We start from the raw sequence: 14,132 nt of genomic DNA on the forward strand, positions 1-14,132 counted from the left end.
GCACGGGGCTGACGAGAGGACCCGCATCCGCGAGGCAAGAACTTGATTGGACAGCAGCCCTGACCCAAAAGTGCCGCACCGGAGGAAAACAGCGTGGGGACCATGAGGTAATTAATTTCCTACCCCAAGTTTACTCGCTCACTGGCCCGACCTGACCGCACGGCTCAGCCGTCACTGCCACCGCCAGGCCCAGCCGCCGCCGCGGGGCCGGGGCTGCCCAACAGGGTTTGGGGCGGGCAGAGAGGGCGAGCGGCCCAACCCGGCAGCCCCCCGGCGAGAGCCGGCCGCTGCGGGTGCTGCCGGCACGGGAAGGAGCCCGCCCCTCACTCCTCTCCGGGTCGCCGGCAGCACCGCGCCGCCCGAGGCCAACCTGCGCCGCCCGCCTCACGCTCGGGAGAGGCGGTGGCGGCGGGGAGGGGCGGGGCGGAGGGCCTTGCCTCCTCGCCATTGGCTGTAGCAGGCAGCAGCCGCGCTGCGATAGGTGCATACCGCAGTCAGTGCCGCCCGGCCCCGCCCCGCCGCGGCTTTATAACGGGCATCCCCATGGCCGAGCCGGGTAACCTGCTGCGGCGGGAGGGAGCAGACTCGGCTGCCGACGGAGACATCGCTGCCGGGCTGAGGGGCGGCCGCCCGGGAGAGCAGCCCGGGAGAGCCGCAGAGCCCTGCCGTCCCGCCGCCGCTCCTCCGAGGGACGATGGTGCCGCGGGCCTGGCGCAGCGCGGGGGGTCGCCCGCTCCTGCTGGCGCTGCTGCTGGTGCATCTGCCTCAGGGTGGCGGCCACCGAGCCACGGGGCCCCGGGTAAGTGAAGTCGCCGCCCCGGCGGCGGGACTGCCCTTCTCCCGCCCCGCCGCGGCGGCAGGTTGCCGTGCCCGCCGCGCCCTGGCAGCGCCGCAGGTGAAGCCCCCGTGCCCCCCGCCCCGCGGCGGGACCCCAGCGCCTCCCGGCTCCGCTCCCCGCCGGCGCGGACCCTGGCGGGGGCCTCCCCCCCTCGTTAAACCGGGTACCGGCTGAGTGTGCGAAGTGTGAAGTTGTTGGTGCTTATGGCCGAAAAAGAAGGGGCAGGGGGAGAGGCTGGCGGGCTGCGTTTTTAGGTTGCTCATCTCGTGTTTAGCGTAGCCGCTGTTCCTAGCACACAGCTTTAGGACTTTTCTTTTTTTTAATGTTCCCGAGTAGGGATTAAACGAATCCCTGCAATAAAGCTGGATGCTTTCAGCCCAGGCTTCTCCCCGTAGGAGTCTGGCTTTGTTTTTTTAATCTGACAATGTTTGACTCTTATTGGGGCTGTTAATTTCACTTACCCAACTATTGCATTGCTCTGGGGGAGAACCCAACGTCTTTTCTAAATATGGTCCTCCCAGTGAGCTAACGTTACCACTGCAGCACCGCTACCGAGTGGCATGAGAGCTTTCAATTATAAAGCTGCAAAACAGTAGCTGTTCTTCAGCCAGCGCTGCAATAAAAGCACGGCTCTGGGTAAGTGGAAAAACTCCATCTCTCTGCAGTGGATGCATTGACCACGTGCATTCTTGACCCATCATTCTGAAATGCTATGAAATGTAGTACCTAATTAACTTACACCATGGTTAGGCAAGACCAGGAGTCTTTGGAATCCCTACTGAGCCGAAGTATAACAATAAGGGACTTCAGTGCAATGTTCTAGTTTTTTTAATAGAAGGGCTGTTTGACCATGATGGCTATTAAATGCTTCTCAGAGCTGTGGGAAGTGTACTGGCTGCACTGGTGTCCTTGTGTTCAGCTGTGCCATGTAGCCTCTTTTACGGCCAGATGTGTAACAGTGGCTGTGAGAACGTGGCAGATCAGAAGGAGTGTGTGCCATAAATTCTTCGAGACCTATTTTGAAAGATGGGGAAACATAGGGGTGCTTATGTGTGTGTCTGTATTACCCAATATTAAGCATAAACCTCAAAATTAGAGTGCTGCCAAACAGAGAGGAGCTTTGAGGTGATAAGTATGAGTCTGGCTGGATGACTAGGGCCCTTCATCAGCACCGGTATCTAAGTACCTTAATGAAGAGCAATTGAAAAAAGAGCAAAATAAAATATCCTGATGGCAGTGTGTAATTGCGCAATGAGCCTGCCTATCAAACAGTTTCCATATATGCCATTTTTACATACTGCACTTTACAAGGCAGTTTAATTGCTCCCTGTGCTGTGTCGTCTTTGGAATGGGAGCTACTTCAGGAGAGTGGAAAATCAAATACAAAGGACTACTGATTTACTTTTCGCTTGAAGTAAGTGAACTGACTTTGCTATTTCTCTGACTTTGCTATTTTTCCCTTTGTGACTGGGGGAGAATATCCGCTGTGAGCACCAATGTCTACAGTTCTGTAGAAAGATGTGCCCTAAAGTTTTAACTTCTTAAAGTTTAATTTATGAGCTCTTAAATGGGAGGCTGTGAACTTTCAGGATGTTTAACTCATGAAGCCTGTCTTCTCACTCTTGTAAGTGTCATGCTTAAGTGCATGTGGAGGTGGGGAGTTTGCTTTACTCATTGGCAACCACATTGATGGGTATGATAAGCCCCTGAGCTTCATCTCTTCTAGTGATTAGACATTGCCAGTAAAGCTGGCATTAGTATAAAGGTGCCATACTTTAGATTCCAATGTACACAAGAAAAGTCTTTATTACTCATTTTTTTAAATGATGATTACCAAGTTACACCAGTGTTTCTCACACTGACTTGTGATCAAGAGCATATTCCTGTCAGGAACCCTCCCTGAACTGGAGTGGGGGGGGAGGTGGATCAGTGTTGCAGTTCTGGGGTCTGATCCTGTAGATGATAAATTGCTAGATGCGATAGTTACCCTTTCACACTTTATTTTCCTGTATGGTAAGAACTAGAACAACATTATTTGCAAGCTGAAATGCTTTTAAAGGTGAATCACAATTTTTAATCCTACTCAATTAATTTAAATGAGCAGCAGCTCATTCATTGCTTGAAGCACGTTCTTGATCTTTCTCCTTGCATTTCCCTCTTCGTACAGTAGTGTTGCTGCTAAGCTAGGGAGCCAGCACAGCACTGAATATATGGACAGAGGAGTATGACTTGCTACTGTTTCAAGAAAATTATGAAAAACTAAGGGTATTGAAGAGAAATTGGTATATTTACATCTCTTGTACCAATAAGGGATCAAAATTTTGACTGAAGTAAGTTCAAGATGATTACTTGAATACCAAGGTAAATTACAAGTGCAGCTAGTATCTACTGGCCTGCTCAGGTACTTCTGGCTTTCAAAATATGTTCTATAAAGCTTGTTCTTTCCTGTTGTAGTAAAACTATAAGTAGTGATATGAATCCCTTAGACTTGGAAAGTGTCAATGACCTGTAGGAAATATCTGGCTTTTGTGTGTATGCTGTGGGCCACTGAAAATGAATAACTCCAAAGTGAAGCCCCATAGTAAGTGTAATATCTTAGGTGTCCTAGAAATAACTTGGGAGCCCACGGCTGTTGTGTGACTTGATTCCTCACTTGATGTACTCCAGAAAAGCTTCTGCTGTGTTACACAATTACTTGATCATTTCTGCTCTTGTAGGTCTGAAGATCACTGTGGAAGCGATGAATTAACTAATAAACTTGGAAAATGTCTGTCTGAGGGATGTTGCCTTCTGGAAAGAGATAAGGCTTTACTTTCTATACATATTCCCTTCCTGTGTGCCTCTTTCTCTCTGCTGGCATGAAATCTGGAGCTGTGTGACAAGCCAGGTCTTGCTGTTTCTCCTCCTTGACCCCAGAGTGGTACATGGGGAGCTTGACTGGGCTGGCTCTTGCATCTCCTACTGTGCGGTGCATTTGAGCAGTACTCTTTCCTAGCAGATTAAATAGATTCTGCCACAAAGCTCTGTTTTCTCTTGTCTGGACAATAAATTGTGACCTTTGTGTTTCTAGTTTAGAAAGATAGATCTGAGTAGCCCCCCTCTGTTTTTTGGGTATAATGCCTGACCATTATGAACTTGCTCCATTTTTGGCAGAGAACTGTCAGTGGCGGTAATGACAAATACTAGCACAGGAAAATGGTGGGTGCTTGCAGAAGGAGCAGAACATGACTGCAGCAGGCAAAAGCTGTCCTAGGACTGGGCCTGTATTTCTGGAAGATCAGGAATCTGTACCTCAGAGTGACTGCAGAGTACAAAGAAATAGGAGGGAAAGGCAGGGCAGTCACTATAACTGTCTAGTTTCATGCATGAAAACATGCCATTTCCCTCATTGAAAGGCATGCTGGATGGAGATGAGGGGGACCTTCCAGTTCAGTGCTGTTGTAAAGGGAAGATAGGTAGTAAAACTACAAAGATACCCACAGATTCCAGTGCATAAACTGGAGTGCCACAGAGCAATGGGAATTCCCTGCTGCAGCTGGCTACTTGTTGGAACCCCAAATAAGAACCTCAATAAAAAGTGCTGAAAAGGCTCCTGCAGCTTTTCCATTTTCTCTGGAGGAGCACGCAGGATTGCAGCTTGTACCAAGCAGCCTGTGTTCTCTGTGTTCTCATGGCAGCCCTCCTGCGGAGGCTCCACAAAGCAGGTGTCTTTAGGCATGTTCTGCTAAAATTAGGGAAACTGTGTTCATCATGGTGGGAAGAAATTAGAAAAGGACATATGTTAAATATAAAGCTGTCCTGGTTTTGGCTGAGTCCTCTCAGTAGCTGACTATTTTGGATTTTGTGTGTGAAGAATGCTGATAAACACACTGATGTCAGGAGTTGTTGCTAAAGAGACCAAGGTCACTGTCTGGCTTCCCAGGTCTTGCTAATGTGCAGGTGCAGGAAGCTGGGAGCGATACAGCTAGAACAGTACTTAAGTGGAGGTGGGCTGTCTCTTTTTTTTTTTTTTTATCTCACTGTTTGGAATTGATCCAGGATCTTTTACAGTTGGTTATTATTTTTTTTTCCCTAGTCCGTGAATGCTGCTTGTGATGGGCTGTATCGCTCATCAGGTTTGTTGGGTGGTGAGGAATTTGTGTATAATTTGGTTTTAAAATTATTATTATTCCTATTGTTTTTTATTATTATTATATTTTCCTTTGCTATTCTAGCAAACTGTCTTTATCTCAACCCACAAGTTGTGGTTCTCTCCCCCCCAGTTGCTGACTATAGTTAAACCACAACAAAAGCAAAGGGCTCCATATGAAGGAGATCTAGAATAGAAGAGTGAAAGTTAGGATAAGTTTTAATGACTGAATTTGTTTCTTGGTTTGAGTGTAATCATCACTCTGCACTGCAAAGGTCTACACTGATAAGCAACAACAGAAGCACTTTAATGACTTAGATTTCCTCACTGTTGGAGAGACTGATTTTAATGGAGAAATAAAAACCCAAATCCAAGTCTTTAGAAAAACACCCCCTGACAGGACAGATCTGTTACTCTATGGCAAATAGCTTTTGGTTACAGGTACTCTGTTTTGGTTGGGTGAGGGATGTTCTTGCCTAAGTGGAAGCTCTAATTGTGTATACAGTGATGCTAATTATTTCTCCCTTTCCTTATTCCTATTTAGATCTTTAATGTTAGACAGCTGAATTCCTTGATGTGGACCAAAGAAACTGATCTGATTTTTCATACATTATGCAGCTGTGTTGAGTGTTCTGGTTTTGTTAGTGAGGGGGGGGCCTAAGGTGGTAGCTTCTGTAGGAAGCTGCTAGAAGTCGCTCCCCTTTGTTCAGTGGACTCGGCCGGGCCTAGGGTGGACCCGCTGCTGGCCAAGGCCGAGCCAATTGGTAGCAGAATGTCCCGTGATAATGCCTCTGCGGTAATGTATTTAAGAAGGGGAAAACAGAAAATAAAAAAAGAGTAGAGATGTGAAGCAGCTGAGCGGGGGGCAGAGAGGGGGAGGCGCGAGCCTTGTGGCCCTTGCAGGTGCAAGCCTTGCAGGCCTCACCCTCTGGCCTCTCGCCAGGCAGCCGACTGGGCCCAACTCGGCCCAGCCTGGCTGCAAGAAGTGGAGAGGAGATGAGCAGTTGAAGTGAATAAGATGTAAAAAGGATCCTGAGAGGCGTCTGCCAGCCTGTTGTGAGGAACAGCTGCAGACACCAAGGTCAGTGAAGAAGGAGGGGGAGGAGTAATGCGGCTCCTGGCCAAGATTCCTCTGCAACTCGTGGTGAAGACCATGGTGGAGCAGGTTGTCCCCCTGCAGCCCATGGAGGTCCATGGAAGAGCAGAGATCCACCTGTAGCCTGTGGAGGACCCCACGCCGGAGCAGGTGGAGGCCTGAAGGAGGCTGTGGCCCGTGGAGGGCCCGCTGGGACAGCTGTTCTAGAGGGACTGTGCCCCGTGGAAGAGATGACCCATGCCGGAGCAGTTTCATGGAGGACTGTGGCCCGTGGGAGGGACCCCATGCTGGAGCAGGGGAGGAATGCGAGGAGTTCTTCCCTGACGATGACACAGTGGTGTAAAACAACGCGTGATGAACTGACTGCGACCCCCATTCCCTTTTCCCCCCTGTGCCGCTTGGGGTGGGGGGAAGGTAGTAGAGATAATGTTAAGCCTGGGAAGAGGGAGGGGTGTGGGGAGGTTATCTTGTTCCCTGTCTCATTCTCCTGCTAGTTTTGGAAATAAATGAGTGTTTTTCCCTAAGTCGAGTCTGTTTTGCCCGTGACGGTAACTTTAAGGATTTTCTCCCTGTCCTTATCTCAAACCTCGAGCCGTTTTTCTTATATCATCTCCCCCTATTTTCTCGGAGGGTGGGGGGAGTGAGAGAGACTGCGTAGTCTGGTCCCGATCGGGGCTGAACTACGACAGTTGAGGAACAGGATTAATTCTTGTATGGGGAAGTATTAAAAGATTGCCTTCAATATATTGGTGGTGGAACAACAGGTCATGTTCTAAACAAGAAAACACTGTAGGATCCAACTTGCTCTGTGTGTAGTCTTAGAACTGGTGTTTTAACTGCCTGAGCTTCTGAGTTGGCTGTGAGAATATTTCAGTCATGTTAATAAACCTCTGCTGCTAATGGCAGATTTTTGGCCACCAAAAGATTTGATACAGAAAAAGAAACTGCTTACGTATTTCTGCTGGTGGTGGCAGCAAGCTCTGTAGCTGGTGGAACACCTACAATGATAACCTCTTGGACTGGTTTTAAAGTTTCTAGCACTAGTGATGTGCTAAGGTAATCTTCACTGCCATCAGTGCTGAGCAGATGCTCTCTTGGCTTCTTTCATTTCCAGATGGCCTGAAGCAATTGGTAAGATAACTGTAAACCTCATTTCAGTGGTATAGTAGCTCTAAAATATTAATATTGCTGTTTAAATATCTTAGATGTTCTTATCCTCCCATCTCAAACTAATTGCGACATTACTATGTCAAAAAAACCCAAACAAACAAACCCCCATTTGTCTCCTACTTGGCTGCTGAATCCCCAGTTCTTCTGGGGCTGGCACATCTGCCAGCACAGTTCAGGGTTACACAATAAGCTTCATGCTCCCATGAAAAGCTAAATGCGGAGGCTGTGCAGGTGAAACTGAAGCCAGTCCCTGAAGGCTGCTGTGCTGACTGTCATGCTCGGCCTCCTGTGTGACAGTGATGGGTTCCTGTCAGAGCCCCCCAGCAGCTGCCACAGGGTCTCCGCTGCTGACATACCATCCATGGGCTTTGTGGCCCAGCAGGCCTTGACTCTAAGCTTCCCCTATGCTTGTTTGAGAAGCTCTTTCATTTGTGAAGTTCTTGCCCCGGCACTGAAGGCTGCCATTGCTGTGGGGAGGGAGTATTCTGGCACCAAAACCCTTATGGTGATGACTCAAAATGCAATTCTACCCCCCTTTTTTTTTTTTGGGAGGCATTGTAGCTGTAGGAGAGGAACTACAGGAAAGCACAGCTAGTCAGGCCATGGTGTAAAGCTTGCACTTGGGGCAGTGAAAAAACTTGCCATACAAAGGAACTCTTTGTATGTGACCTTGTGTAGGTCTTCAGCCTGAGAGCAGTCAGCTCTCTTAGGATGAGGCCTTACCTTGAGATCAGGCTCATGGCTCCTGTCTTGGATGTTTTTTCTCCTTATCACAGTAGCCTCCTGATGCAACTTAGACTCCTGTGGGATGCTGCAGTAACACTGTAGGATGGTGTTAGCAATATTAATGAGTGTTAGAGAAGAATCATCTGTTCATTTCAGGAAAACATTGCCTTGTATAGCAGGCCTGCCCACTCTCAAATGCTATTCCTTACAAAATTGAGGAGACAAACATGGTTATGTTCTTCTACACGAATTGCTCTGAGGGAAGCCTGTGCTGTCCAAGAGGCCTACATGCTAGAAGCATGGTCCCTACAGCATAGGGAAGGGTGTTGGAGAAAATGGAGGGCTTTGGCTTATGGAGGGATTCATTCTAGTGTGCATGACCCTTCTAAGGTAGCCTCTAAGACTGGCCTGGGCCTGACTGGATGATGCTAAGGTGCCAGCGGCAGCCTGGAGTAACAGCCTTGGTGTAAGGCTGTCCTGCCAGATGTTTATCTTGCTGGCTTCTCTGGGGCAATTGTGCTTCTGTCCTCAGAGCAGTGGCCTAGAGGCCCCCGTAAGCCTCAGCTGGCTGCACTGTCAGACTCTTCCCTGGCCATCTCTCAGCTGTAGCCTGCTTGGGAGGACATGCCTGCATGTTAGGTTTGTGCATTTTTGCCTCCCACTGGCTTGTGGCTGAGCCAGCTGCTTTTGAGGGCCCACTGACAGGTGTTCTCATTTGGAGTGGCACGTAGCTATGCAGTGGGGAGGTGAGTGGTAGGTGTGAAATGAGAGCAAACTTAGACCTTGAGGGGAAGCACCTGTGCCTAGAGATGGGAGAGTAACACTAGTTACTGTATGAACAGAGGCTGCATCATTACTTGGCAATACCCTGAGCCAGCCTTTAAAGTCTGGCAGCAAAGCCTAGACCCACCAGTGCTGCTGGGAGGCTCTTCCATGCAGGTGGAGGAAGCCATACAGAAACTGGTGGGTGTAGGCAGATAACTTGCTCTGTCATGGGCATGCAGACTCCTCTCCTGGGCTGGAGCTGGAGTTCCAAAGCAGCAATTCCTGCCTCTGGATGAAGAATGTGAATGAAGGTGAGCAGGACAGTAGCACATGCATAAGTGCCGCAGAGTACCACACTGCTCAGTACTTCAGTACAGACCCAGACCATGTGCTATCGTTCTTGTAAACTGATTTGTCTTGCCCCAAACACCTTGACTTGGAGTGGCTATGGGGAAAGAAGCAGGCTGTCTGCATGCAGCATTCTTTCTGTGCAGGGCATAGACTGAATCTATTGAGACTGGCTCAGTAGGCTACATGGCAGCCCTTGTCAGTCTCAAGTTAAATTTGATCCACTGCTGTAAGACCATTGGCCTAACATGAGTTTTCCCTATTCTGAGTCCTATGGCAAAGTGAAAAAATGTAATTTCACCCTTTTCAGAGTGAAAGCAGCCTGCTGTTCTGTGCCACTGAGACATTTGATTGAAGCTGGGGTTGAGGGGGTGGTAAAGGTGAGGGCTTTCTCATGGGTGAGCTTATAATAGAAAAAAATCATAGGAAATGGAAGGGAAGGTGCGTAGGAATAAGGAAGATGGAGAGGTAGGACAGATGAAAGAACTTGCTTTTCAGAGGTTTTTCTTGGCTGCTGGTCCAGTTAATGATAGTTGGAATCATATCCAGAGGGAAGTGCTGATCTTCAAAAAGGGAGGAGAGGTTCCAAACACTTAGTGGGCAGATTCTGTTTCAGAGTTTCTCTTGGCTACCAGTACTCACCATTAGCTGGGTCACAGACTAGAAAGAATGTGGAAAATGTTGTCAATCCCTGTTCTCGTCCATGTTCCATGACTGAGATCAATCACTTAAATTGCATGGGGAAGCCATAATCTGCCTTCTGATAAAAGTCCGCTAGGTTAGCTGCTATACTTAGGTTTGTTGTGATGCATGGGATAGTGCTGCTTCTATACTCTTGTGGAGTTCCAGAATACTGGGTTAAGAATTTTCTTTGGTTATACGGAGCACGTGAAATACAAAATCATCTGATCCTTCAGTTGTAATTCTAGTACTTTAGGGTTTGACACGCCAGCAAACTAAAACAATCCAATGCAGCCTTAATGTAGAGGTAAGTATCTTATGTTCTGTGGTCACCATGGAACTGAGTGGACTCATGGCTGCTCCTTGGGCTGCAGAAGCAGCAGTGTGGCTATCTCTGGTATAGAGGGGGAGTGAGCCAGGAATCAAATAGATAAGGAGGCATCCTGAGGTGAAAACACCTGGTGAAAGTATTGGTATCCTTTAATGCACAACAGGGACACATGTCTTTAATGCACAACAGGGACACATGTCTAGGAAAGATCCCGATGTACACTATCTCTAGATCTTCTGTGTGTACCAGATACATGCTAGTCAGAAGCAGATAGGATGATAATCTTTTGTTGCAGCATAGACTCCCTTGAGTAGCATGAAGATTAAAGAGCCTACTCTAGCTGGTACATCAAACCATTTCCCTTCCCATTTCTTTGAAGTGGATTTACATGCAATCTATGCTTAGGCCTAAACAAATACTTAGTGGAACGAGGTGCAAGTTAAGAACTAAAAAGCCAGAAACTCTTGGGTTTAATTTCCAATTGGAGGATATTAAATGAGTTGGAGTTTGTGGATTCTGGCCAGATAAAGGGGTTTCTGTTGGAACCAAGTAGCTACTTCTGATTTAGGTCTAGTTACCACACAGAATGGTGGTTACTGTTGTTGGCTTCTGCCTGAAGTTTTGCATTTGGCTTATTCTTCTGTTATTAAAAGTGAGCAGGCAATTGTGGCAAAAGTAGATAAGCTGTGCATAAAAGTACCTTTGAAAAATGCGTATGTATCTGGAACACTAGAGGATCATCTGCTCCAAACTTGTAAGGGAAAGGTGAGTTTTAATGTGTATGTTTCTCAGTTTTAGTGGAAGCAAAATACTTCCAAGGTGGAAGTCCAGAAAAGACTGATATGTATATATATATATATATATATAAAAAATGAACAGGTCTGTTCATGAGATTAACTTCACTTGTTTCCTTTTCTGTGTCTTAATAGGAAAATATGTAAATCTAGAAGGACTTGCTCCACTCTTTTAACTTAAAAACAATACCAATGTCTACCTCTAAGGCTTTGGAGTTCTGTCAGGTAAGGGATCTGGTGTAAGGGGCAGTAATGCAGCACTGCTGCAGTATCTTCCTGCTGTTGTGTAGTAAATTATAGCCAATTGGATTCTCAGTGCTGCAGCTGTTGGTGCTGTTTGCCCTCCATTAGATGCAATGCATCTGAAATACTCCTGAAAACTGCTAGATGTAGAAATCTGTCCTGCTAGAGCTTTAATTTAGCTCTGAAAGCGGTTGCCGTGGGATAAGATATCTTAAGTACACTGCACGGGTGTACTACTTGATAAGAGAAGGGTGCTTCTGGCTGCTGTACATAAAGGCCTCAGGTTACTCTAGAGATGCTGTTCTGCAGCTTTATACAGAAAATCTGAAGTGGTGGCAAACTGGCTGCTGCATATACGAACAGACAATACCAAATGGTGGAAGAAGGTATTTCAGTGGTGGCTGGTGGCTGTGCTACCTGGTGAGTGGCTCATGCTTTCCGTAATGGGGTAAACATTGAAGGAATTTGCTATTAATTTTTCTTTCCTTCTTTACTATTACACAGGTACAGCCAGTATTTTTAGGAGCAGGAATCGTACCCTTAGGTGCAGGATTGAAAGTCAAAGCTGTTTTCTGTAGACTTTAGCTTGTTAGGTGCTCGGTAGAGCCAGTGATATTCTGCATCAAGGCAGGATGTTCTCTCAGTACCAGTAACTGATCTTGTGCTCACTTTACTCTTCCTAGTTTAAACTTGAACTGTAGGAGTAGTAGCTGCAATTTCCACAGATGTTTATGAAGTAGACATAAACATACTTTGCTGGTGATAGTGTATTAATGATGGCTAAACCCCATTGTCTAGAAGTATGTCAGCCCGAATTTATTTTTTTTTGTATGCTCATCTTCAGGAACTCCTAGGGAGCTGAGCATTCTCTTCGTAGTGAACTTGAAGTGTTTTATGCTCTAACTTGGTGGTGGTTTTCTTTTATAAATTAGACTCTTGCATTGAGGCAGGCCAGTTGGCTCCAAAGTAGTCAGGATGTTACTGGCTGTAGCTGTTGAAAACTAAGTTTTCCAAGGCTGCTGGGTTTTGTCTTCTCCTCAGTTCCCCTGAAGTAACAAGTATGTTGGCAGAAGACATTTGTATTCTCCTGGACTTGAGCTGTCACTTAAGCTACTACCTTTCTTAAAACTTCAGGTTGTTAAAATCTAACTGCAGGAACTCTCTTGAACGTCACAGCTCACCTATCAGTTATGTACACCTTGAAAATCAGGATTACATTTTAGGTGGCTGATGGAGCTTTAAATAACTAGTCAAGTTAAATTTTTGCCATGTTGTCACTAATATAGGTACCTCTTGAGGGTGAATAGGATGGGGAGTGGGAAGCAATCAGTGTGAAACTAGGGCTGCTGATGCTTTTCTTGTCCTTGTCCTCAGTTGTCAGTGAAACTAAACTTCAGGATTTTTATTCTGAACTGAAGATACCTAAAGGAGTTCCAAATTAGCTGGATTGGGAACAGAAAGAAGTTGAGCTTTTCTTTACTACAAAAGTGCTGCTTTACCTGAAGCATTTTGGCAGCAGCATTGGAACAGAAGCTAGCTGTTGCTCATCAACACACTGCAGTGTATGGTTTGCAGATTTCTACTTGAGATGTAAAGGCACCCATAGGACAAAGCACCTTAACTCATCTGCTCTGTTTGGTAAAATCTGTTGGTATATGAACAACTATAATGTGTAGCTATGTTAACTCTTACCCTAGATGCTGTCCTGGCTTCTGTGTGTGTGGTTCTTGCATGAAAGAAATTAAAAAAAAAGTTAGTCCCAACTTCCAAATTAAGTTTTGCCTGTAGAGTTAACTTCAGAAAAACTCAGTATGTTTCCTAGAACACTAGGGTTTTTTTTTGGTGCTGAAATTTGACTGAATGAGAGGAAGAAATCTTCCACACTTGAGTAAATTTGAGCATTCTTAAAACTTGCCTCTCAACATCTCTGGAATTGATCCAGTTGTATAACAAGTACATTTTGAGCGTGAAGACTTGAGTCTCTGATCTGGCTTGAATAGCTGGTGAGTGTCAGAAGTAAACTAAGTTTTTAAGTTTCCTGTTGGAACTCTAAGAGTCTCCAAGATTTGCTTCCAGTTCTGCTGATGTGAAGCTTTTCTTAGTTTATCTTCCACAATTGCTTCACATAACTCAGGGACTTCCCGCCTCCAGGAGCCCCAGAATAGATGGGAAGAGTTCACTAGGAAAATCCCATGCAATTTGCATAGAGAATGATTTGATTTTAATTGAAACTTTAAAAACAACAGGCAACACTTGTGCTGTTGAGTGAATGACAGTCCCAAATAGTCTAATTTCAACTGTCAGCAGGTTTTTCTCTGTAGCAAAGAATATTGCGTTCCAAAGGTGTATCTCTTTTTCCCTGTATTAAAAAAGGTGGCTAACTTACCACAGTAACTGTTCTTCCCGTGAAACCTGATACCTTCTTAGATGTCCCATGCAACTTTTAGCTCTTATTGCTTTTGTTAAGAAAATGTCCACATCTGACCTTAAGTGAGGATCCTCCACTATACCTACTTCCAAGTTACCCTGCCCACTGGTAGTGTCACCTTGAGAACAGCGATAGATGAAAAGCTTCTGACTAGTTATTTCCTTATGTCAAGACTCTTGTCAAACTCTGTTCTGCACCCTCCAAGATGTGTACTCCCTATGTGCGCTTCTGCTCAGGCAGGGGAAGGAGAGTGGGAGAACAGTTCTGAACTTGATAGCTCTTGCTGAACCCTGCCCAAAGCCTTCCTCCTGCCAAAGGTGAGTTCAACTTCAGGAATTTGTGCTTTTCTTTGGAAATCACTGAGGCAAGTGAATCAAGTTAAACTGCACATGCATTTTCCACCTGACATGTTTTCCTTCAGTTTAGCTTTGATAACTTGTCTCAGGTGTAGAGATGTAACCAACCTTTCAATGCAGTGATTAAGTGCAGCATGTCAGAGCGAAAGCTAAAGATTACTTTCACTTCTCTTTCCTTGTCTTCACCTTGCATGAAACCATGGAGCATACAAGCAGTTACAGTCAGG

General features: G+C 46.2%; 1 protein-coding gene across 5 annotated transcripts in view; it reads left to right on the plus strand.

Moving 5' to 3' along the window:
* Nucleotides 1-602: 602 nt before the first annotated feature.
* SMOC1 (SPARC related modular calcium binding 1) overlaps nucleotides 603-14,132 on the plus strand; it is a 133,215-nt gene continuing 119,685 nt past the window's right edge. For all 5 annotated transcript variants that reach the window (XM_086749466.1, XM_086749467.1, XM_086749470.1 and 2 more), the window contains exon 1: nucleotides 603-799. In XM_086749466.1, the coding sequence (XP_086605592.1) occupies nucleotides 695-799 (105 nt within the window). In that variant the 5' untranslated portion in view covers nucleotides 603-694. The remainder of the gene's footprint in view (nucleotides 800-14,132) is intronic.

Source organism: Chlamydotis macqueenii, chromosome 5, assembly GCF_036417535.1.
Source record: "Chlamydotis macqueenii isolate bChlMac1 chromosome 5, bChlMac1.mat, whole genome shotgun sequence".
In the NCBI taxonomy this organism is placed as follows: Eukaryota; Metazoa; Chordata; class Aves; order Otidiformes; family Otididae; genus Chlamydotis; species Chlamydotis macqueenii.